At 34.5% G+C, this 27,428-nt stretch overlaps 1 protein-coding gene across 3 annotated transcripts in view; it reads right to left on the reverse strand.

The window, feature by feature from the left end:
* Galnt13 (polypeptide N-acetylgalactosaminyltransferase 13) overlaps window positions 1–27,428 on the reverse strand; it is a 500,698-nt gene that overhangs the window by 313,568 nt on the left and 159,702 nt on the right. For all 3 annotated transcript variants that reach the window (XM_048345453.1, XM_048345455.1, XM_048345454.1), the window contains exon 2: window positions 26,566–26,734. In XM_048345453.1, coding sequence (XP_048201410.1) covers window positions 26,566–26,734 — 169 coding nt within the window. The remainder of the gene's footprint in view (window positions 1–26,565; window positions 26,735–27,428) is intronic.

Consider the following 27,428-nt stretch of genomic DNA (forward strand, 5'->3'; position numbering starts at 1 on the left):
TGCTGCCATTCTAAGTTTTCTGAATTCTTTTAATGTGAAATCATCCCATGTTAGAAGAGGGAAATTAATCGAGTGCTTTCTGTGAATGTAGTGGCAAGAGTGCCTGCCTCGGATACAGGAGGCCCTAGGTTCGATTCCCCAGCACCACATATACAGAAAACGGCCAGAAGCACGCTGTGGCTCAAGTGGCAGAGTGCTAGCCTTGAGCGGGAAGAAGCCAGGGACAGTGCTCAGGCCCTGAGTCCAAGGCCCAGGACTGGCCAAAAAAATATATATATATGCATTTCTTAGTCATATTTACTACAAATTATCATTCAGTAGCTCCAAATAGGCAGGGAAAGTAATAATTTACCATAGTCCCAGGTGGTTATGGATACTGCTGGTGCCTGACTCACGATGTGAATAATACTGATTAAGATAATCAAACTTAGAAATTTGGCCTAAGAGATTTTTTTTAAGGGAATTCACTTGCTAGTAGTATTTTCATCACTTTTACTTTCTTACATATATAAAATAAGCTATAGTAATCACTCTTACAATGAAAGCATTTTAGGAGACTATAAATAGTACATTATCCTTAGAAAAACACCATAAACTAAAGGGTGAGCTCAATCAGATGTTTCTCTTTCATGCTATTTGAAATAATATATACACTATTCTTCATAGTAACTCTGTCTTAAAATAAAATGACTGCTTTCTCATACTTTCACCATTTAGATTTCTTAAGATGAATATTTCCTAACTTAAATTAGAACATGAAAATATTAGAATATGAAAAATAAAACACTATGGAGCATGCTGCCTTACAAGATGCACAGATTCTCAGAACAAAGAACTAACAATTTTGAGTACAAAATATACAGCAGCCTCATGCAATGTATTCTACTTTGTGTGCATGTGTGTGTGCATAAATGTAATTAAAGTACATTTTCACACACATGCGCTTGCACATAAACTCAATGAAAATATTCTAAGTTTATTGTGATTGTCCCCACCTCAACTGAGAATCACTGATTCCAGTTTCTAATTAATTTCTGCTAACACAAAGAGTGAATCCATGTATATATTTTAGGAATTTATGATGCTTTATGGAGAAAAATGTACTGTATTATTTTCCAACTAAGATATAATATTTTCTTTAATTATGAATGTAGATAATAAACATGACATGCTACACTACCTGGTATATTATCATTAACAGATATGATAGATATCTAGGTACAATCTCAGGATATATAATGATGCTCTATGCTCATCATTATTTTGAAATTATGTTACTTATTAGAAGTACTTCAGATATAAATAATATTGTAGGGTTCACTGCTCTATTCAAAGTTAGTTATAATTTTTACTTAAAATATTCGGAAACATTTTTCAAATATCTACTAGTAAAATATTCCCTGTTTTTTGGTATATTATTTTTTATTTTGAGAACAGGTCCACAGTTTTAATCAGAATTTTCAAGGCATCCATGGCCTTTAAAGGTTAAGGATCCCTGAACTGTTTGGCAAAAACATCCTTCCTGCTCCAAATTAGTACTAAGCTTCCCACTGGCTTGAATTATTCCCTTCAGAACAGTTTTCAGTTCTGCCACCTGACTCATAGCTTTCATATTCAGTTTCTGTATTGCAAATGTAGGTCTTCAGACAATACAAAGATTCTATCTTACTATACAGAATAAATGAATCTCAGCATGCTCAAAATAGCACATGATGTGGGCCTATTTATATATCTAGAAATTGATTTGATCACAGTTTTTATCAGGAGATTATATGAAATGAACTGATAAGCTATGTAGCACTGATATATGCATTGTTTCAACTACTCTTCTCTGGACAACTAAAAAAGTAAAATTCCTGAAAGTGTAGTTTCTATTGATTAGATAGGAAGATATTGACTAACCTGTTGTTTTCAAGACTAGAATGAGAAGTGAATTTGTATTTAGACTAGTCAAACTTAAAATGATAGAAATTATTGCTCATTACTCAAGAAAAAGATATATGTTTTCACAAGTAATTAAAATAAGACATTATTTCAAGTTTTTATAAGAATATATGATAAATCTTTTTTAATATGCCTAGTCTTTGTCAGAAAGCAAAGAGAAAGCAATAATATAACACTGACAAGATTTCCCTCAATTCCCAAAGACTGAACACATTTCCTCATGATAAAAGACATTCAGCTAAAAAATTCGGACGATGTCCTGTTGTAGTCAGCAATGAAAAATGAGAGATACTGAAAACAAGAATAAAAGTCCTAATTTGACAATTATTTAAAATTTCCACAGAATATCAGGTTTGTGTTTGTTTTTGCCTTGGTTTGTCTTTGTGCGATGGGGATTGAACTTTAGGCAACATGTATGCTAAGCAAATGTTCTACCACTAGAGCTACATCACCAACCCTTTTCTAAACTTTTTTTTTAATATTAATTATCTTAAAATAATTGTACAAAGGAGTTGCCATTTAATAAAGCAGTTTATGACTATAATGTCAAGCCAGTGGCTCATGCTTGTAACACTGTGTGTGTGTGGGGGGGGGGGTGTCTCAGGGCTTGAACACAAGGCCTGTCAGCTCTCCTTCTGCTGTATTAATGGTTAATTGGAGAGAAGAATCTCATGGACATTTTTGTCTCAGCTGCTATTGGACCTTGATCCTCAGATCTCAGTCTTCTGAGTAACTGAGTATACAACACCAGCAGCCAGCATGATTGTTTTGTTTTTGAGACAGAATCACACTGACTTTGCCCAAGCTATCCCCAAACTCTCAACATTCCAGCCACTATCACCTGAGTAGATGAGTTTACAGATGTGTGCCTTCATGTTTTTTCTAATGACAAATCTAAAAAGTCAGTGAACCAAATATTAAATTAAAAAGTTAGTTTCCTAAACTCTCATACAATAAATACTTTTTTTGACTGTGTTTATTTTACACACATTAGTATTACTTTTCAAATTCAATGAGTAGATTCTTGATAAAACATTTCTCAATATGTTCCTGGAATTGTATGAAAGCTTGGAAAATCCTCAGACTTATCTTCCTGAATTCATTCTTTTGTACCACCCCTGATACTCTAGATATCACATGTGTCTAGATTTTTTGATACTATACATTGGGGTCTGCTTTATCTGTGAACCCACAGATAGTGTTCCATGGCACAGCAGTGGTTACTCAAGTTCAGACTGATTATGTCTGTATCACATTCACCTCCTAAGAGAAATATCAGTATTTTATACCATTTGCAAAGACCCTGAGAACTGACAAGCTGAAGCCACTCATAGACCATTCATCCAGTCAGTTAAGGGCCTACAACTATATAATTTCACTAAATAATATATTTCTTTCTACAGATAAGAAATACTAAATTTCCTTTCATCACATATAGTAATATTTATCAAAATGATATCCACGTAATAGAAACAAGTGTTTTTTTTTTCCATTTTGTCTTGTTCATTTATCTGTCTTGGGAGGGTAAGAGGGTAGGCAAAGAAACTGAAGGACAGTGAACAAATGCAGCAGTGGTACTCAGTAGGTATTACAGTGAAAATGAGCTACTTACCTTGTAATTACTGATGCAAGGGGAAAAATAGAAGAGAATGAAGAGGTGACATGATCCAAAAAGAAATGTACTCATTATCTGACTTATGAAAAAATAACCCCTAAACACATCACCTTCCTAATGACAATAAAAATATTTAATTAAATAAATAAAGAACTTCACAAATGTAGGAAGAATAAAATTAAATTGCAACAATTGAAGTTTAAAGAATATCCTTGTTGAGAAGAAATGAATCTTTCATATTTGGCAAAGTTAGTTAAAAATGTTTTGTCAGATAACCACATTGGTATTTGATATTCTATCTCAATATCAATTAAGACATACTTGTTTTGATTAACAAGGGAAGAAAATTGACACACTTGTTTTGATGAACATTAAGTGTGTATTTCATTTTGGTACTGAGTACAGATATTATGTCTACTAAACAAAGAATCATTGGGATGAAGAGTAATGGCAAATTATTAATAAAGAAAAACTCAGAACAGGAATCCACCACTTCCCAAATAGTTTACACCATTAGTGGCTCACAACAGGCCAAAAGTACAGAATTTTGGAGTATAAATGTCTTGAAATAGCTCATAAACATGCTGTGAAATTGAGAAACAGTGTAGCAATTAACATACTCCATACTTCGCTTGTGTGTTAACCAGACACTGTGGAGTCTGTTTCATATATAAGGACCTAACATTTAAAGTGGATAAATAGAAAAAGAAACATGAGCCTTGGAGCTAAGAAAGCTAGATTCGGATCCTTGACATCTCTTCTAATGCTTATCTGTATCATTTAGGCAAGTCAAATAAGCCCTTTAAAATGTTGCATTCCATCTGTAGAATAGGATCAAGACGGAAATTGCTAACTCATAAACATCTTGTATGGTTTAACTATAAAATGTTCTCACAATTGATGCCTTTCAATAGTGATACCAAGCTAGTTGAACTATTTCAGGAGGTTGTGGAAACCAGGGGAGGTGTGGCCTCCCAGGGGAAGGCATGCCTCTGTAAGCTATCCTTTGAAGATTATACCTGTACCCAATCTCTTTCTCTCTGCTTCTTGTCCACATAGAAGTTAAGAACAGGCTCCACAAGGCTTTCTGCCATGTTCTGCTTAAGTGCATGAAATTTAAGCAACTGTGGATTGGATGATGAAACTCTGTGCCAAAGTAAATTGCTTTCCTCATGTATTTCACAACAATAATACAAGAGCCTGACTGATACAATGCTGAAGTGAGATGTGAGATAAAAAGCACTTTATAAACTGAAAACACAAATTTACAGCACAATTTTGAAGATTTATTTTAAGATACAGAAAAGTGATGTTTATATAGTCATTGAAGGCAACTGGAATTGAGGGCAAGGTTCTAGAATGAATCTTCTTGGTAGTTAATCCCCTATCATATCACCCTTCCTTGTGAATAACAATTTTTATTATATCATAAGGAGGATAAAAGACTGTATCCTTTGGAAAATTTCCTCAAGAGATGCTTTCCAAAACCTCCAAGATGATGTTCAGTATAAAAAAAATTGATTCACTCCAGAAAAATGAAATTATTGTGAAGTTTCTATTAAGGACAGGAAGATATTATTGGCTTTACAGATAATCTTTTTGATAATTAACAACTAAACAACAGCCAAATCAATATTGGAAGGTCAAAATTCTGAAATCAATTTTTCTGATCATCAATAACCTACCACCTCTGAGGCCCATCTCCTAAAGACTCTATCACTTATTAATGCATTAGCAGCTTGGCATCAGGACTTCAACACTTGTGTTTTGAGTAAATAATTACAATCTAACGTCCATAAATCTGCTTGGGGAGATCTTCTGGATAGGGAGCTAGGGTTCCCACAGCAGCCCTGACTTCACTTGCATGTTTATAAGGTGATGGCTCCTTTCCTTCATTTTCATCAACCAACCTCTGTTAGCTTCAGTCTTTTCTCTGTATCCCTGCATGAAGTATAAGGGACTTAGGGATGAATTTTTTATGAGGCTTTGGCTTAAGAAAATGTTGTGGCTGGTTTGATCATTCCAGATCACTAGAACTGTCTTCATATGAGATTATTTAACTTTATTATGATTTATGTTTTCACTGTAGTAGTAGGACTTTTAATTCCTTTCAGTAATGTTTTCCTTGCATCCACAATTTATGTTATATGGAGCAACAGGTCTAATGTTCATCCAATTTCAGCTTCCATCATCCTTCTTCAATAACTTTAATCATTACTAGGTTGACTTATAGTAAGAGACCCTCCCTTTTATTTGTCCACATAGAAGCCCTTGTAGATCTTGCTTTTTTTCTTATTTAAACATATTTTATTATGTTTAAATATTTGTACAAAGGAGTTGTCATTTAACAAATCAGTTGATGAATACAATGAATATTCATCAATGTCATAAGCTATAACATTTTCATCCATCTCTCCCAACCTACCCTTTCCCTCATTTTTCTTAGTCTTGTAGGATATACATTGAATACTTGACTATATTCCTTCTCTCTTCTCTCCATTCATATGCACCTCTTCCCATAACCCCATCCCATTCCTTTAGAAGACCAATTTCCTGGTATTCATTTTTTAATACTGACTTTGCTTTCCTAAGGAATTATGTAATTTGAGTTCTTTCTTGAATCTACCATATTTCAGCTAACATATTTGTACATATACGCATACCATCTAATATATTTACTTCTTTGTCTACAAGTTAATTTGAGCTTCCACATATGAGGAAAAAGATGCAATGCATAGCCAAGAAGCTAAAAAAAACCCTACAGAATGGGAAATTTTTGCATTATATATCAGAAAATGGGATAGAATCTAGAATACAGAGAAACTCAAAAAGTTAAACCCCAAAGAAACAAAATCCACTTAATTAATGTATTAATGTGCTGGCTTCTTTTTCTCAGAAAAAGAAGCAAAAATGGTCAGTAGATACATGAAGCAATGCTCAACATCTCTAGCCATAAAGGAAATGCAAATCAAACCAGACAGCAATTCCACCTCACCCCAGTTAGAATGACTATTATCAAGAAAACAGACAATAACAGATTCTGCCCAAGGATGTGGTCAGAAAGAATCCAAATACACTATTGGAGGGAATATAAACTTGTTCAGCCACTCTGGAAAGCAGTATGATCCCACAGTTCCACTCATGGGTATTTATCCAAAAGATTATACAGCAGGATACAGTAGAACTCTAAACAGCACCAATTTCAATACTGTTATGTATTAGGGTAAGTGAGGAATTAGTGGGAGAGGTCACAGAACATCAATAAATGCTGTCTTTCATGAAAGTGGTTTGAAATACTGTAAAGTAATTAATTGTAAAAATATTAAAAAGTTATTGATCAATATTAACATCAAAGAAGTAATAGTAATGAAAAGTTTCAAATGCAGTAAAAAATATTAAAATGTAATGAGAAACATGAAAAGAACACATATACTATTAGAAAAATAGCACTGATAGGATTGTTGGATTTGGGGTTGCTACAAACACTTATTTGTAAAACCTGTACTACCTGAAGCACAATAATATGAAACAAAACACAGTATGTTTACATTCTACAAACTATTGTTTGGCTAGGTTGTGTTGGAAGCAAGTGTTCAATAAATTGAATGATAATCAATTATGGATGATTTTTGTTCAGCCATACCTAATGTAAAAATTCTGGGCATTTATGTTAGCCTAGGCTAAGCTATAAGGTTTATTAATAGCTTAGAGGTGCTAAATGTTTTTTTCAACTTACAATGGGTTCATACCATTGTAAGTTGTGGAAAAATCTGTGCTTAATATAAGTACTTAGAACTGAGATCAAACATTACAGTGAAAGCTACTTACAAAGTTGAAACTTTTAATGTATATAAATATAAACACATAAGTGCATTCAGTGTTCTTTTTTATTATTTTTATTATTTTTTTATTTTTTTTATTTATTTTTATTTTTTTTCTCAAATTTTTATTATCAAAGTGATGTACAGAGAGGTTACAGTATCATACGTTTGGCATTGGATACATTTCTTGTACTGTTTGTTACCTTGTCCCTCATGTCCCCCTCCCTCCCCCCCTTTCCCTCCCCCCCACCAGGTGTTCAGTTCACTTACACCAAACAGTTTTGCAAGTATTGCTTTTGTAGTTATTTCTCTTTTTTTACCCTGTGTCTCTCAAAAAAAATCCTTTTCCAAACATTTCTAAGGATCATCGAGGAACATTGCTTACCATCATGGGAATTAAGGTGTGCAACCCAGATCCTTACTGTAGCATAAAGGATTTATTGTGTAATTTACAAAGTGAATGGCACTACAAGCAGTGCCAGTCATTTTCACTTTGTAGGCTGCTGCATTAAGAGAACTGCCTTTTTATTCTAGTTGTGGGGCTTGAACTCGGGGACTGGGTGCTGACCCTGAGCTTTTTTGCTGAACACTAGTGCCCTACCACTTTGAGCCACAACACTATTTCCAGAACTGCCTCTTCTGAAGGCAGACTGCCAAGGATAAATTGACTCTGAATATAGTGATGTGGTCCAGTTGTGTCAGTGTAGGACAGTTGGGACAGGCATTCCATCCTCAAAGCCCTCTATACAGCTGAAGCCATTAAGGCTGCATGTAAACTCAATTTAGTGATATGCTGTAAATGGCTAAGTACATCTCACAAGGGCTGACTGTGATTATGTAAATCTTTTCTACTTCACATGTAGTGATAATCAAGTTAGTGAGTATAATTAACCTTATATCCAATTTCCCAAGCATAGCAGTCAAGTTTAAGTGTCTACCTGGATAAAATATAGCATGGTATTATTCTAAAAAGTATTTCTCAGGTAAGGTTAAGGAGAATAAGCAGATTAAGCAAACTAAGTCTCATTCTGGGGCTGGGACACTTACTAAGTTGGAAATTTAAATTTCCTCTTCTAAAGAAGAGTAAGTTCAAAATGGTGAGACAAAGAATAAACGGCAAACCAATGTAACAGCAACAATTCAAGACAATATGATGAAACCAATTTTACAACTTGGAGTGAGTTAGGGAATGGGGAAATGGAGAGGAGGGAGGTTGGAGAAAAAATGACGGAGGATGTAACAAGTTTGACAAGACATGCACTTACTACCTTACATATGTAACTGTAACCCCTCTTGTATATCACTTTGAAAAAATTTAAAAATGGAAGTTCAGTGAGAATACTGCCTTCAGACTGGTGGTAGTCTGTCTTTATGGTTATGACTTTTTTATATTTATACCAATTCCTGCAAGCTGATTAATGATCCTAAACTCAATTAGCACCACCCTCACAGCAACCACACAAGGAAGTGGAGTGTGTGACTATTGGACAAACTGTTGCATGTGACTACAGGGCAGCCAGTACTCTTAGGTAACACTTCTTTTAGACCATAGCTTAACCAGAAACATTCACAATGCCTTTTAAATTCTAAACACTGTGTTGCCTCTTCACATCCTCGTAATTCAATACATGGTGAATTGATTATGCAAAGTTTTCTAACATGCAATTTATTTCTTGTGTACTTTTAACATTTTCTGAAGTCAAATGCAAATATAAATTTCACATGTACAAGGAGTATACGCATATTGGTATGTACTTATACGGGGAACACTCATACTTGCAATAAAAAATATATAGAGTTCCTGGAACTTGCTAGGCCATAACTCTGTTTTTTGGTTGAGTTCCTTCAGATCAGTCAAACCAGTTTTTTGGAACAAATGGAAAGACACTTTGTTTAGACTGGGAGAATGTAGGAGACATTGGCCAATTTGCTAGACATGGGTCAAGACATCCAAATTTCTGACAAAATACCTTAAATAATAACTTATTTGTCCCCAAAGATCCCAACCAGAAACTGCCTCTGTCCTGCGATCTATTCTGTTCAGAATCAATTGAAAACCTCCTGCCACCCGTGGAGTTTGACCCAGTGATGTCCTTTCTACTGAGTTCTTCTAACAGCCTTTCTCTTTGTGTAATTTTCTTCTCAGCTTGGAGTCCAAATCCAGGTTTAATTTTACTTTCTCCAGCCACTGGTGACAATCAGCGCCCTTTGATAACCTTACTTTTAGACTATCTCAAAGAAAAGATTCCAAATATTCCTTAAATTATTCCATTGTGAAGGGGAATGGTTAGAACACTACACTAGCTCTTCCCCTGTTGAGGTATATTGTAACAAATCTTAGACTCCCCAAAACTAAGCAATTAAAAATAAACAAGCAAGTAACTGCTAATATGTATTCAAGTATATTTTGAAATGACTACTCAAGTAAACAGCTCATTCTAAATGTGGATTTTATTTGTACTTTTGATTATATGGTGAAGCTGAAAGTATAAGTATATAAAATTGTCTTAATTAGTTGCCAGTCTCTCTAAGCTGTGATAATTAAATAATGTGTGAAAAATGGTGGGGAGGTGAGAAAAGAAAGAAATGAAAACTGCAAAAACCTTCTTGGAGAAATGTTTTAAAAATCACCAAGCAGAAGAGCTTCTTCAATTTCATTGATTAATTTGCCTTTGGAAGAGAAAAAGTAAAAGAATTCAAAACAAAAAAATAAAAATTCTAATTGAAGCCCAATAGATCATTTTCTTCCTCACCTTAAAGAGTTAAGATATTTTTGATAGTTCTAGAACACTTATGTTGACTTTAAAAAGATAAAAATAAACACCTTACTATATCCATACTTTCTTTGTTTGAATCTTAGTTTCAAACTCTGAAAGAGTAAACACATTTTTCACTTGGTGTTAGATTTTTTTATTTAGATTTCTAAGTTTAAGACTATTACTTGTTTATTAAAGATAACATTATTCAGTATTATATTATAAAATATTGTCCTATAGTGTACTAGATAATAGATTGATATGAATAAAGGCTAAATCCCTGTCCTTGTTAAGCTTAAGATCCATTATAGACAATATTAGACTTTTTTATTTTTTTATTTTTTTTTTTTATTTTTTTTTTTTTTGGCCAGTCGTGGGCCTTGGACTCAGGGCCTGAGCACTGTCCCTGGCTTCTTTTTGCTCAAGGCTAGCACTCTGCCACTTGAGCCACAGCGCCGCTTCTGGCCGTTTTCTGTATATGTGGTGCTGGGGAATCGAACCTAGGGCCTCGTGTATCCGAGGCAGGCACTCTTGCCACTAGGCTATATCCCCAGCCCAGACTTTTTTATTTTTAATAATGATTCTTTTCCATTTTTCAATTTTTACGAATTCTGATATTATAATTTAGATATTCTTTATGCATATTCTTCTACAAATTTCAAAAATCTATTCCACATAAAAAATCTGAATATATATTACTAGTATCTGAGGACACAGTTGAGGCTGTTTACTTCTGCTAAAAACCACTAGGCTGAACTGGCTCTCAAGATAGTTTATGAAAGAACTAAATGTCTTTTTACAATTAAGTTATTTAGGAATTGTGACACATACAAAAATTAGCAATTACTGGGGATATGGCCTAGTGGCAAGAGTGCTTGACTTGTATACATGAAGACCTGGGTTCAATTCCCCAGCACCACATATACAGGAAACGGCCAGAAGTGGCACTGTGGCTCAAGTGACAGAGTGCTAGCCTTGAGCAAAAAGAAGCCAGGGACAGTGCTCAGGCCCTGAGTCCAAGCCCCAGGACTGGCCAAAGAAAATATAAATAAATATATAAATAAATTATTTAAAAAAATAGCAATTAAAGAGGCATCATTCAACATCTACCAACTGATGGTTCATGTACTAATACAATCTTTAGTATTAAATTATAGATTTAGATAATGCTTTTTATTACAAATATCTTCTGTTGATTTCTGATTTTTTGGGTTATGAATTGTTTTTATTTGGATGCAATATGACAGAACAATTTGCATAAGAAAAATACACTTGGTTCTGATTTTGCTTAGCTCTTTTCTTTTCCTTACTCCCTTTAGGTTTCTCTATTTTAGGTCCAGACTGTCTGGTGCAACCACTCACAAGTTTTCTCCACTCCTTTGGTTTTCTCCTGTCTTCATTCCCAAGACAATGTAATAGCACCATAGGATTCACATTCATTAACTTGCTTTCCCTTTCAGAGTCTACTTCAGTCATCTGGATGCATTTACCACTTAATTTTAGATATCTTAATGAAAATATATCAACTTAGTTAAATACTCATTAAAAATGTAATGAACATTCATTAGCTCATGAGTAAACATTCATTGGTTCAATTACAGTACAACGTTTCAACAGGGGCTGGGAATTTGACTTAGCAATAGAGTGCTTGTTTCACATGCATGAAGTCCTGGGTTTGATTCCTCAGTACCACATAAACAGAAAAGGCTGGAAGTGACACTGTGGCTCAAGTGTTAGTGTGCTAGTTTTGACAAAAAGAAGCCAGGAACAGTGCTCAGGCCCTGAGTCCAAGCCCCAGGACTGGCCAAAAAATGAAAAACAGAGTTTCAACAGTATTTATGCCTCAACTTTATAACATCAGTGTTCTTACAATTTCCCCCTTATTACATGCAATGTAATGTAAACATAATGTATTACACACAATGCAATGTAAACATACATTAGTATGTTACCCACACTCTACCCTCTAAAGATACTTAAGTGAAGGTGTCAGAAATAATCCAACTTTTGAATCAAAGTCTGATTCAAAACTTCCCTCTGAGGCTTGTATAACATGTGAAAATAAACAAATGTACAGGGCTGGGGATATAGCCTAGTGGCAAGAGTGCCTGCCTCGGATACACGAGGCCCTAGCTTTGATTCCCCAGCACCACATATGCAGAAAATGGCCAGAAGCGGCGCTGTGGCTCAAGTGGCAGAGTGCTAGCCTTGAGCGGGAAGAAGCCAGGGAAAGTGCTCAGGCCCTGAGTCCAAAGCCCAGGACTGGCCAAAATAAATAAATAAATAAATAAATAAATAAATAAAAATAAACAAATGTACAAGCATAATAGTATACAATTAATTTAATTTTTCTATTTCCTATAAGTCTGAATATAGAAATTAGTGACAAATAAGCCACCAAGTGCTAAAACAAACTGTTGGAAAGATTGAACTGATATTGTGAATCTCCTGTAGCCACTTTGAGCTTTAATTGAAGAAAGTAGATTTTTGAAGAAAAGTCCAATTAGGTAATGGAATTCCAAGTCATTGAGATTGTAATGGCACTCCGTAATTCTGAGGCTGAGAAGCAAAGTACTTCTCATATCTAGAAAGGGATTAAAAAATATCTGTCTTTAGAGTGAATAGTAAGAGTTATCAATCTTTGTATAAGTGTTAGTGTCTATGATATGAACATGTGAAATGAGTGTGGGATGCAATAGAATGTAATAAACGATCTTCATGAATTCATTCCCTTACTGTTCAGTTATGAGACACATGGAGAAATTATTAGAGGAGAATAGAAAATAAATAAGTCTGCATTAAAGTTGTGTAACTCAAACTTTGGTGTTCAAGAGTGCTTGTGGGCATTATGTGGTCATGATGTTTGATAGTGGGACTAAAGGTTTTGCTTGGGACTCTGCCACCCAAGGCTGTCTCCTAAGACTTGGGAGCAAGCCTGTATGTAGTGCAATGTCCAAAGTATTAACTGAGGAAAGAAAAGAAGTCAGATGAGACTCATTAATCTATGCTGAAAATAATACAGTGATGAAATCAAAGTGTTCCTCACTAAAAGAAATGCCCCCCTATCTCTAACACACTATATCCAACTGGCATTAGCCAAAACACATCTACTACCTTTTGCTCTGGTGGTGGGATAACACCCAGCACCAAAATCAATTCCAAATGGATGAAAGACCTCGAAATTAAAACAGATACCCTGAAAACACTAAAAGAAGGAGTAGGAGAAACACTTGGGCTCCTTGGCACAGGACGAAACTTCCTTAACAAAGACCCAGAAATGTGACAAATCAAAGAAAGGATGGACAAATGGGACTGCATCAAACTGCAGAGCTTATTTAGGGCTAAGGACATAGCTCACAAGATAAACAGAAAGCTCACAGATTGGGAAAAGATCTTTACCGGCCATACAATGGAAAAAGGCCTCATATCTAAAATAAATCCAGAATTTAAAAAATTAAATTCCTCCAAAACAAATCCGCAAAGAATCAACAGGCCCCTCAACAAGTGGGCTAAAGACTTAAAAACAGACTTCTCTGATGAGGAAATGAGAATGGCCAGGAGACATATGAAAAAGTGTTCTACATCACTGGCCATAAAAGAAATGCAAATCAAAACAACACTGAGATTCCATCTCACCCCAGTAAGAATGTCCTATATCAAGAAAAATAACAATAACAAATGTTGGAGGGGATGTGGCCAAAAGGGAACCCTACTTCATTGTTGGTGGGAATGTAAACTGGTTCAGCCACTCTGGCAAGCGGTATGGAGATTCCTCAGAAGGCTAAACATAGAGCTCCCCTATGACCCAGCAGCCCCACTTTTGGGTATCTACCAAAAAGACCACAACAAGAACACACTAAAGCCAAAAGCACAACAATGTTCATCGCAGCACAATTGGTCATAGCTAAAATATGGAACCAACCCAGATGCCCCCCAGTAGACGAATGGATCAGGAAAATGTGGTACATATGCACAATAGAATTTTATGCCTCTGTCAGAAAGAATGGCATTGCCCCATTCATAAGGAAAGGGAAAGACTAAGTGAAGTGAGCCAGACCCAAAGAATCACGGACTCTCTGGTTCCCTCATAGGGAATAATTAGCACAGCTTTAGGCTAGGCACAGCAGAGGATCACAAGAACCTAATAGCTATACCCTTATGAACACATAAGATGATGCTAAGTGAAATGAACTCCATGTTATGGAAATGACTGTTATATCACTGCTGTAATTATTTTCAACATGCCATGTGAAACCATAGCTTCTATTGTTGATGATCCTCTTGAATCCCTTTCCTATGGTTGTACCCACACTATCACTATATCTTATCTCAGTACATTGGAAACTGTGTATACTGGTATTCGAACTAGGAAAGTGAAAGGGAATACCAAAATCGAGAGACACAGGATTAAAAAGACAAATGACTACAAAAGCAATACTTGCAAAACCGTTAGGTGTAAATCAACTGAACAACTCATGGGGGGAGAGGGAAAAGGGGAGGAGGAAGGGGGGAATGAGGGAGGAAGTAACAAACAGTACAAGAAATTTATCCAATGCCTAATGTATGAAACTGCAACCTCTCTGTACATCAGTTTGACAATAAAAAAATAAATTAAAAAAAGACATCTACCACATAAAAAGTGAGACATTTCTAATAGCTGGAAATAGTCAGAAAGCCATAAGGAAAACTGCCAAAGTTGTGTCAGAAATCTGGCAACAAGTTTAGAAGAAATGATGGAAGAAATCCATTTCCGGTAGTTAGTTCAGTCTAAACAAAAACAGCTCTTCACCCCTTCATTTTCTTAATTATGAAGTGGACAGAATGCCATTTACTTTTTATGTTAATTTGAGAATTGGAGAAGTGGGCTAAAGGAAGAGCACTCATAAACTCTTCACAATAGCCTTTCACAAGCACAGTGAAAGGAGACTAGTAATTATTTATCTTAATTATTGCTACTTTCCTACTACTTAAGTTTTCTTTGTCCTTTATGCCACACACTGGTGTGATCCCTCATAGTGAACTATTTCCAATTTTATTTCTTTATTTTTTTATGACTTTAGTTTCTTCTTTTCTAGGCTAAACTTATCTGATGAAAATATTGATAAAAACTAATGTGTCATTGGTCAAGATGCACTGTGTTCATAAACTTCTTTGTTGAATGCCAACTGCTTTATGCAACTATATAAAGATAATTTTTAAATGTTAACTTATGCTAATATATATCCATACACCATTCATCAGGTCAGTATCTTTCCAAAGTCATTCCTAATTACAAAAGCAAAGTCAAGATATTTTCTTTGTCATATCATCTATATATTATCAGAATATCTACTATTATTCATTTTATAATTTCACTCAAATATTTCTTGCAGTAAATGAGTTCTTCAGAAAGTCTTCTGAACAATGAAAAACGCAATCAAAAATGAAATATAAAAAGACAACTGTAGTCAATGAGTTTATGTTCTAGTGAGGGAAAAAGATAATGAAAAAGTTATAACTTATAGAACATTAATTATATCGGATAATCAATAATAATATAAGGAAAAACAGTTCATGAGAGAAAAAAGATGGAGATTATACTGGGAAAGTATAATCTTATATAACCTTGGTAGAGAAGGCTGTAGGAAGGAGATTAAATCCAATTAAGAGCTTGAAGGTAAGGAGTTAGCCATCTGGATTTTTAAAACAAGCACCCAAGGCCAAGAGAATAGAGAATCGAAAGCTCCAGAAATGGAACTGTGTCCAGGATGTCCCAGCTTACCTATTCCTGGAACAAGAGAAATGAGCACATACTTTAACAGTAATTTGTATTTAATGGGCTCACTCCATTAAGTTGTTCAGACAAAAGAATGCCAAATATAAAAAATGCTTAAAAATACATTTACTAGCTTATTGAAATGATTCTGATTTTAAAACATTATAGGTATTTCGGTGAGAATAATAGAAACAATTTTTGAAAACAGAGTACTACTTAGAACTAGATAATGAGTTAAATATTGACTATAAGAGAAAGTGATCAAATGAGATACATGAATGGGCCTATTGAGTATAGCTAACCTACTATGAGGACCTTTTTAAAACAACAGAAAGAGGAATCCATCTATAAGCACTTCTGTAGCATTTGAGAACACTGGATTTAGATGTCAATTGCCTGGCCTTGGAGAAGTTGGTTAATCTTAAGTATGTTTTCTAGTATCTAAAACAAACACAATAAATTATAATATAGATTTCATGTGGTTTTATTGAAAATTAAATGAGATAATGCAGCTAAGCTCCCTAATGTGAAAATGTAGTATATTGTATATAACATTTGCAGGTATATGTATTTCTAGTATATATTTGATTACTAGCTGCAGTTATCATTAACATAGAAATGGCTTTTTTGGTCTTCCTTCTTCTTTATTTATTTAATTAATGTACTTATTGTCAAAGTAATGTACAGAGGGGTTACAGTTTCATCTGTACAGTAGTGAGTAAAATTACTTTTTGTATTTTAAATGTTTAATTAAAAGGGAACATTCCCTAATCTCTATGCTAAGTAATTGTAATATAAATAGGAAATGTGTACATTGACTTTTAAACTCCTCACAAAATAGTAGAGGAAAATAAGGACTAGATACATAAGAATTCTGAACTATAGTTCATATTTTAAAAGTTCAAAAAATCTTATGTAGTATGATGGTAAAATAAACTACATTAAACTAGATAATTCCCATTTAGACTTGATTTCAATATATCCAGAAAATTAACTATCTCAATTACCACACTGTAAAATTGACCCATGTATATCTGATTTTTATCACTCATGCAAAATACAAAAAAAGGAATAGAAAGAATGTCTTGGGGCTGGGAATATGGCCTAGTGGCAAGAGTGCTTGCCTTATATACATGAAGCCCTAGGTTCAATTCCCAAGCACCACATATACAGAAAATGACCAGAAGTGGCACTGTGGCTCAAGTGGCAGAGTACTAGCCTTGAGCAAAAAGAAGCCAGGGACAGTGCTCAGGCCTTGAGTCTAAGCCCCAGGACTGGCAAAAACAAAACAAAAAAAACAAAAAAAAACAAAAAAAAGAATGCCTTTCTTAAGGGAAAGGCTTGATGTGACATGTTTATATGTTTATAAACCAGTATTAAAACATCAAATTTAAAATCTAAGCTGAAAATGAAACAAATTTCATTCAGAAAGAGAACAAGCTTCTACAGGGAGACTTTTTGTGCTTATAAGACTACTAATTATGATATGATATACAGTGAAAATTGCTAGACATATGCCAACATTCCTGTCAATAAAATAATGTCTTCCATCATGGGTTGGATGATTAAACTTGGAAGTAAAATTTTTCACCAGTAAAATAACATTGTAAGTTACATTAGAACAGCTCAACATATCTCTAAACATCACACATGAAAAGAAAATATCCATCCATGGCACAAAAGAGTTAGGAAAGTTTTAACATAAAGTTAAATAGTTCTTCCACACAGAATTCTTGTAATGTTTGAATTACTTGCTTTCTTAAGTTGGCAGTTGTACTTGTTATTTAAAAATATATATCTAGTTTTTGAATCACTGTATGTACTTAGTAAAATCTATACAGTTTAATCACAAAGAACAAGTTACATAGAAGTAGTCTTGGAAAGCCTTGACTCCATTTTTTTTTTCATTCTATTTTAAAATTTTTGCTAACAGTATCCAGATATGTATGTATTGATTCTGCAATGGACAAACAGAAATGAGAAATCTAATTGATTTATTTTATAAACATTTTCTCATTAACTTAGGTAGTACTTAACTTAGGTAGTAGTAAAGTACTGGGAGAGAATGAGGGAGGGAGGGACACTGTTCAAAAGGAAATGTACTCATTACCTGACTTGTATAACTGAAAGCCTCTGTTTACCAACTTTACAATAAAATTTTTAAAAAGAACAAAAAAAATTTGCCAATAAGTGTATGAAAACATGTTCTTCATCTTCATCTGTTAGGGAAAAGAAAATCAAACCTTCATTTAGATTTCATGTCATTCCAGTCTATTATGAAAAAAATACACAACTATTAGAAAAAACACAAACACACAAATAAATGCCAATGAAGATTTTTAAAAAAGATACATCTTCACACACTGCACTTAGTGAAACTACAGATTGGGAAAACCATCTGTAACCTGTGAATGTTACTAAGTATGCAGAATCTTCCAAAACCTAAATAGAGTCATAAAATCTAGGTATACCTCTCCTCATATAAATCTAAAGGAAACAAAGTCATTATCACAGAAAAAGAGAACCACATGCCCTCGTTTGTTGCAATACTGCTCACAATAGACAAGATATGGATCTATTCAATAGATGTGTAGATATGAACATATATATCACATAATTGCATAAGGAAGTCCCACAAGGCTAGAAAAAGGAATGAAATTATATTATTTGTAGAGAATAGATGAAATAGAAGAGTATCAACATTGAGAATCAGACACAGAAAGATAATGATTATATGTATCCCATCCTATGTCGAAGCAAAAAAATAATTAATAAAAGAACAGAATTGAAGATGAATTTTTCAGGAAGGGAAGGGGTTTGAGGACAGAGGAGTGGGAGAAGATGGTAAAAGAAGAATAAGGAGAAGGCTACAAGATCTAACCTTATATAGACATCTGGAAAACTCACAATGAAGCTCATTATTTTGTAAAATTAATATATTTGAATACTTATAAAAAGAAACAAAAGCTTTTTAGGGCCAAATTACTAAGTATTAAGGAGGAAAATAATGATGTAAATTGCAATGATTATCATAGTAAATTGTATACGTTTTAAACCTGTATACATAAACACTAAATGTATCCAATGCCTAATGTATGAAACTGTAACCTCTCTGTACAACACTTTGACAATAAATGAAAAAAAGACAAAAAAGATTATAAATGAACTAAGTACTTTAATTGTCCTACTTTCACCAGAAATGGATTCATCCATATTCCCAGCCCAGAAAGTTTTCTTCTTTTCATTTTATGCTGTTCTCTGTGACCAGAAACTATCTCCTTTTCATCTTAGCTTGTTTCATTTATGCATCCATCTTATAAACTCCATTACAAAAGCTTTCATCTAAAAAGCTATCTTTTACCACTTTCATATAATGGCATTTTAAAATTCACAGTGCCAGGTACTAGATTTTTAGATATGTTATTTTACAGTGGAGAGTACATCACTTGCTTTTCACATGTATGCTATTATACTTTAATTGATGCCACAAATATAAAGTAATAAAATTCTATTAATATTAAGAAATAAGTTTTTTTCATTTCTTTAATGTCAAAGTGATATACCGAGGGGTTATAGTTTCATACATAAGGCAGTGCATACATTTCTTATCTAACTTGTTACCTCCTCCCTCATTTCCCCCCTCCTTCCTTCCTCCCTATCCCCCCCACACCGTGAGTTGTACAGTTGGTTTACACCATATAGTTTTGTAAATATTGCTGTTGCATTGGTTTGTCTTTTTATCCTTTGTTTCTCGATTTTAGTATATCTTCTCCCTTCCCTAGTTTCAGTACACATATATACAATATCCAGGGCACCAAAATCAAGGGTAAAACTATGGGAAATGAAGACAAAAGAAAAAGGGCATAATTTCACATTGTATGTTGAAAATAACAACAATGATAAATCATTTGTTTCCATAACTTGGAGTTCATTTTGCTTTGCATCATCTTATATGTTCATATGGACATAGCTATTGAGGTATTGTGATCTTCTGCTGGGATTATCCTACACATGTATGGGAAACCATAGAGTCTATGTATACTCATTTGCGTTTGACTCACTTCACTTAGTATGATTTTTTGCCCAAGTCCTTCCATTTCCTTACAAATGGGGCAATGCCATTCTTTCTGATAGAGGCATAGAGTTCCATTGTGTATATGTGCCACATTTTCTTCCTTCCTTCCTTCCTTCCTTCCTTCCTTCCTTCCTTCCTTCCTTCCTTTATTCCTTTCTGTCTTTCCTTCTTTCCTTCTTTCCTTCCTTCCTTCCTTCCTTCCTTCCTTCCTTCCTTCCTTCCTTCCTTTCTTTCTTTCTTTCTTTCTTTCTTTCTTTCTTTCTTTCTTTCTTTCTTTCTTTCTTTCTTTCTTTCTTTCTTTCTTTTTGCCAGTCATGGGGCTTGAACTCAAGGCCTGAGTCCATGGCGTCCTTTTGCTCAAGGGTAGCACTCCACCAAGTGAGCCATAGTGCCATTTCCAGCTTTTTTTTTCTTTGATATTTATGTGGTGTTGAGGAATCAAACCCAGGGCTTCAGACATGCTAGGCAAGCACTCTAGCACTAAGCCACATTCCCAGCCCTGTACCACATGTTCTTGATCTACTGAGGGCCATCTGGGTTGGTTCCATAGGAAATAAGTTTTTGAATGGAAGTCAAAATCAAATTTCCAACTACTGGAAGAAATCATCTTTCCATTAAAAATTTTTCACGACACAATGTTGGATGTTCAATTTCCTAATTTCAAACTTAGTATAACGTGAGAGTAATCTAAACTGTGTACTAGTATTAAAAACACAGTGAGTCCAATGGAATAAAATATAGAGACCAAAAATAACATAAATGTTCAAATACTTTCATGCTATCAAGTCTATATAGTGGGAAAAGACGATTTTCCAATAAAGATGGCTACTAAAACCATATGTTCTCGTTCAAAATAATGAAGTGTTATCTGTAACTTAAACCAAACCAGAAATATGTCACTGTTGAAAACAGTTCAAACACATAAATATATTAGTTATATAAAAATCGCAGAAGAATTTTTTTAAAAAAACTTTGTAGCATTATATTTGGCAGTAATTTCTTAGATATGATGTCAAAAGGACAGGCCAAAAAAGTTAAATAGAAATAGAATACTACTTCAAAATGAAAAACTTCTATCAACAGATTGCCAGTGGAGACGAAAATAAACCCACAGACTGAGAAAATACATTTGCAAATAATAAGTCTGAAAGAGATTAATATCTAGAATATATAAAGAATGCCCACAATGCAATTCAGTGATAAACAATAATGAACCAAGCTAAAAAATGGGCAAAGTTTAACAGGTGCTTCACCAAAAATTATTATGCAAGTGGTCCAAAGTAATGAATCATCTACTCATGGGGAAAAAGAAAATGTTTGTAGGGTAAAGGTACATGAAACAGTAGCATGAAGGAATGTAATTTAATAATTCCACAGAAAAATTATATTGACAAGAATTGCCAAAAGGCCAACCAGAACAATTAAGAATACAAAAGAAAAATCTAAATAATCCATAAAAGATGGTTGAAAAGATCTACCAAAACAGAAATTCACAAAACATAAATAGAAAAAAACATAGAAGCCCATGTGTTCATTGTTGAAGAGTAATATATGCCCAATGCACTCCATCATTTCAGTTGACATTCTCCTACAATCTGGCTTTCAGTATTTTGCCTATAGTCCTCTTGTCATGTTCATTCAATATCCACCTTGGGTCACAGATGGCCTGAGATTACCAGCTCTGTTCAGCTTGGAGGTTGCATCCACATGTTCTGTGGTCAGTTAACATTCTAGACCAAGAGCAGTGGTTACAGTAAAATGGGCTTCATTCTACACAGCATCAGTGTGTGGGCTGCTCTGTGGGGTGGAAAGCTGTGTCCCACTGTGGGTACACAGTGGGGGGGGGGGCAGGGAAGCGACAGTTGTTACAGACATATGACATAGTTGCTGGAAGTAGAAGAAGGGTCACAGAGTTCCACCACTGTGTCAGGGAGCACTCTGACAAGTGTACCCGTTCTCTTGGCCCATGACTTATCTGCACAGGAGCTCCAAGAATAGCTCTGCTTTTATACAGTGAATTGTATCCTTTTTTCAATTAGGCCTCTACTTGGTGTTTCATTTGTATCATGGTGAGCAGATAGTTCATATATATGTATATAATAATGTATAAAATACAACTATATAGTTATATGTATATAATTATGTAATATATGCACACATCCATACACATATATTATATATAAATATAGACATGTGTATATACATTTACATATATGTTCTTACATATATGTCTGTATATGTGTATGTATGTATGTATATGTATATGTATACTCTGGGCTGTGCAGTAAGTTTAGGGATACATTTGGTCTTCCCCTATTCCTCTGTTCTTCTAACCAGGGTATCTTCTGCCTGGCAAGAAAAATTTTGTATAAAATGTACAAATAATATACACTGAGCTGATGGTAAACTTGGGGATGCACCTACTCTGATTGGCTTGCTGTGCCTGCATTTACTCTGGGTGGATGGACACAGTCACTGGTAGGTGTAACAGGGAGGCCAGATCTGCCCAGTGCCCTCATTAACTGTGGAGGGACTTCAGGTTGACTCCAGCTCAGATTAGAGCAGAAGCTAACTCCATCTCCACTAAGCCCTCCCCCACCCTATTCAGGGAAGCTCCCCTTTACTATGTAGATTGACTAACTGAGGCCTGGGAGCTTCAAGGGAACCTGTGTCCTCCTCTTTATTATGATAAGTTATGTAGATTAACCACCTGAGGCCTGGGAGCTTCAAGGGAACAGGCTGTGAGTAGGCATATCCGCCTGCATCATGTGAGCCCCGCCAAATCCATGCATCAATTCTAACTAGAATGATAGGTTAGTTCAAACAGATACTGAGACAGACTGTAACTCTATCGGCCATCTGCGTGCGGCCTAGCATGCTCTGTAAGTGTTGTATCTTCATTGGTCACCTGCATGTGACAAGTTTGTCTGTGATGTTTGCCTTATAACCAGGCTGGAAGGCCACACGGGGGCGGTCCCAGCTCCCGAGTCTGGGCTGCACACGTGCGGGCGGTCCCAGCTCCCGAGTCTGGGCCCTGATCCTGCACACATGGTTGGCAGTTTCAGCTCCCGAGTCCGGGCTGCGACCAAGGCCGGTCGGTTCACTTTTTGTTCACTTTTTACTTCTCCAATAAAACTGTCTTTTTGTCACCTTGTAGCTGGAGACTGTGTGGTGGACTCTTGGGGGAACCAGGAATCCCCTCCCTTGGGGGGAACCCTGTTTCATTGTAGTGAACCCCCACTCTACTTCAGTAGGGTTCTGGCCACATGGGCCAGGCCTAATCTTACCACCACGAGCTTAAGTGGCTCTTGATATGTAGCACTTTCATGTAACACATACATGCACATGTTTTTGCATGCCATTTAAAATTGGATGATGAAATTAATTCCATGCATGAGCACCTAAGTCACAGTATTATAGAAGTTATTATCTTCACAGACAAAAATTTTGCCATTATATGAAAGTTGTAGTAATTCTCAAATTAAAAAGAAAAGCTGTGGAACAGAGATCAGAAATCCAATTAGTAGTCTCATTTTCCATTTCTCCTTTGTGCAATCAATGCTACACTTACCATATTTTAATTTATGGTAAAGGCAACCCATATAAGTAGATAGGTAATCTTTTGAGGTTGGGAAAACAAAATAGATGGTATAGTTTATTTCTATTTTATACAGTAAGTAAATTATTTGTCCCTTGAGAGAAACTCATTCAAAATCTATATGCAAAAGTTCTTCTTCCACTAATAATACATAACTGCTAGAGTCTTATTTTCTTTATCAGTTTGCAAGCATGCATATGCAAGAGGCAATTAGTTTTCTAGGATATAAATAACTAAAGTAAGTTTCCTATTTTTTCTCATTTTTTCCTGATAAAATATATATAAATGCCAGTTACATTATGACCTTCAAATAACTCAATACCAGTATTTGAAGTGCTATTAAGTGTCTGAGTATAAGTAAATGCAAAGAACTTTAACATTCTGGTTTAATTGCTTGTAGCTATTTTTATAAATACTCATTCAATTAGTGTTAACATCTTATTCAATGAATTGCAAAAGGGAGAGGGAGAAGATGCTTGCTTAAAAAGTTTCACACAAATTTCCTCCAAACGTTGTTATTTTTTAGTTTACTCATGCTGGAAAAAAAAAGTTACTTATAATTATTCTTCTGTGCACGTCTGTAACGGTCCTCAAATTAACTCACGTTCTTATGTTCTTTCTGTCTGTCTCTGTCCCCTGTCAATCCTCCCTCCCCCCCCACCTCCCTGCTGCCCCAGCCTGTCTTTGGTGCTGGAGTTTAGCCAAGGACTTCTCAATTGTTCTAGGCAAATTCTACCACCATGCAGTATCCAAGTCCACTCATCTTTTTTTAAAAAAAAAAAAATTCCTGGGGTGCTAATGTATGAGCATAATTTCAAGCCTTTCCAGCACTCATATCATTTTTTCTGGATATCACTAAGTAAAAGTTAAATAAAAACAGGCTAATAAAGTTGCAAAAATGATATTTCTATATGAATTAACGTGTGTGTCAACTTTTTAAAAGCAATTCAGATATGACTAATGGAGAAGTTTCAACATTAGTTATGCCCAGGCAGACGCATAATTGAATCACTCAAGATGGCTTGAAGTCATCCTCACATACACTATGATATCTCTTTTTTTTTTCAGTACTTTTCTGTTCTTTCTAAGAACATGCACTGTGGTGTAACAAAACAATAACCTGGAAATTACTTATTTTACCAAGGTCTTCTTGTGGACTGCAAACTTCAAAATCAAACATTTAATTTTTATGCTGCTCAAATTAATTCATCTAAAATTCTTAATTGTTCCATAATTTAAGGTTTAATTACTCAAGTATTTAACTACTAAATGATTCTTAATGTCTACTTAATGAAGACTTCATTTTTTTCCCAACTGTTTCTAAACTGTTCTTCCTTTGGAAGTTGTTAAAAGTTTAACTTACTATCATTATGATAGATGGAAACAACTTTTGTTTACATCATTTTCTTGAATACATAACTACAGTACTTACCTACTGTATCACATCATGCCATATTAAAAAGAGAAATAAAATAAAAAAGAAAGAAATGCAACATTGTAACATAACAAGCATAGCTGCAAGCATAGCTCAAGTAGCATAATGCCTGACTAGCAATCTCAGGTATTGAGTTTAAAGCCCCAAATCACTAAATAAATACATACATACATACATACATACATACATAATGACTTACAATTATTTTTAAGATATGCTAATGGCATATCTTTAAAAATCAAATGTATTTCAACACGTAAAATATGAATTCAAAATTACATAAAAAATTAGTCCTTTTCAATACGCAATATTAATATTCAATGTTGCAAGAGTTTGTAGAGACCATAAACATGTCTACCATATACAGTTTGCATGCAATAGACATTACAAGAATATGGTATGAGGAACCAATTGGCTACCAAATGAGTCTTCTGACACTGAGAAGTGCTGGTATGTCAACAATGTTTTGGTCATATTTGAAACAAGTTAGGAAAGAACATATGCAGTTAGCAAATATGGTATTAATATCAAAATATATGGGGCTGGGGATATAGCCTAGTGGCAAGAATGCCTGCCTCGGATACACGAGGCCCTAGGTTCGATTCCCCAGCACCACATATACAGAAAACGGCCAGAAGCGGCGCTGTGGCTCAAGTGGCGGAGTGCTAGCCTTGAGCGGGAAGAAGCCAGGGACAGTGCTCAGGCCCTGAGTCCAAGGCCCAGGACTGGCCAAAAAAAAAAATATATATATATAGTAACATAAATATAGCTTATCTTTAGCAGCAAGCCCTTTAAATTCATTATGCATATGTTTGTTATGTTTCAAGAAAACCCATATCTATTTACATGAAAATTTATCCTTAAGTGTATTTTTAAAATTTTCTCTCAGAAAATATATTTTGCAATGACACAAGTCTGCTTCACAGTGACTATATGAGATACTACTACTAAATATTATGATTTATTGTATCTATTTTATATGTCAAACTATCTTGAGCATAATAAAATGAATCATATGTAACTTGAATTTTCAACATCATTTTTTCATGCAGTATAATTTCTAATCGAATATATATTCCACTGTTGATAAATGACCATTTTAATTATAACTAAGAGTATAAATTATTAGAATCAATAATAAATAACTTCAGCAGATCAAACAATCATAGACAATTGTCTATCTTATGCTGACACAGCAAAGCATATACTTTCAATCAAACTATATATAGTGCATTCTGTGATGAAAGGCAAATAAAGACCTATTAAAGACCATGTTTGTTCTCCATTTGACAAGATAAATCAAAGCAAAGATCTCATGAAGAAAAGCCTGTTAGGTCTGTGTATTCTGAAGTACTTTTGCAAAGAAGCTATTTGTTCTGTCAGAAATGAAAAAAAAAAAAAAAACTTCCCATTTATCAACAGATGCATGCACAGTAATTTCTAGCTCTGTCATAAATGTTAGATGGTGCTTTTGTAGCATCAGTATAATCTGAGTTGAACTTCTGAGATTTTGAAATATGGTGATTCTTTTAAAATTACAGAATTGTGGGACACATGTAAACTTACCCTTCTAATCTTACATCTGGCAGACTTCTGTTAAGAGCAATCAAATCACTGGCCATAAGGTTAAACTGATTGATTTTAAACAGCTCTTTCATTTTCTCTTGGTCGTCTTTAGGAATCAGCACAGCCTTTCCCATTTCTCCTGGCCCTTCTTGGTTTCTTGAAATAACAGCTGTAAGGTATACAAACAGGCACAAACATACATACAAACACACAGATAATGAACTGAATAAATAAACTCATGTGTTGGATTACATTCTGAAATGCATTATTTACACATTTTGATTTAATAATAAAAGTAAAATACCCTATTTAGACAATTGTTTGCAAACCATAGGTTATACAAAAGAAACAGTATTTGAATTCATTAGCTCAATGACAAAGGCTATCCTTTAAATATAGGTATATTATATGATCTGTCTAATCACTAAGACAATAAGCAATAAAAAAAACACAAACTTTTAAAACTTCTTGTTCAAAATAATAATTGTACTTAAATATATAAAATTTAGTCGTAGAAAGAGCAATTTGTGAAAAATGAAATAAACCATGCAAAATTTATTTTCATACCCAACTTAATGTTTTGATATTTCACTATATCTAGTGTCATTAAATCTTTATAACAGTGAACGAGCCTGATAATTCCTCCTCCCCAGAGCAATTTACTTTCTCATTCAAAGTATTTTGAAACATGTAAAAGGTATTTCATGTGGTGACATATAATTTCAAATGTCAAGTTGAATAGATGCTTAGTTGTTAAGAGAACTTAGAATTCTTTATGGGGTTTCTGATGATAAGAATATTCTTCTCTTCCTGACACAGTAGGGAAGGTATGTTTATTAGAAGAAATGTTATGGCCTTCTATC

Source organism: Perognathus longimembris, chromosome 4 (assembly GCF_023159225.1).
Source record: "Perognathus longimembris pacificus isolate PPM17 chromosome 4, ASM2315922v1, whole genome shotgun sequence".
Classification (NCBI taxonomy): Eukaryota; Metazoa; Chordata; class Mammalia; order Rodentia; family Heteromyidae; genus Perognathus; species Perognathus longimembris.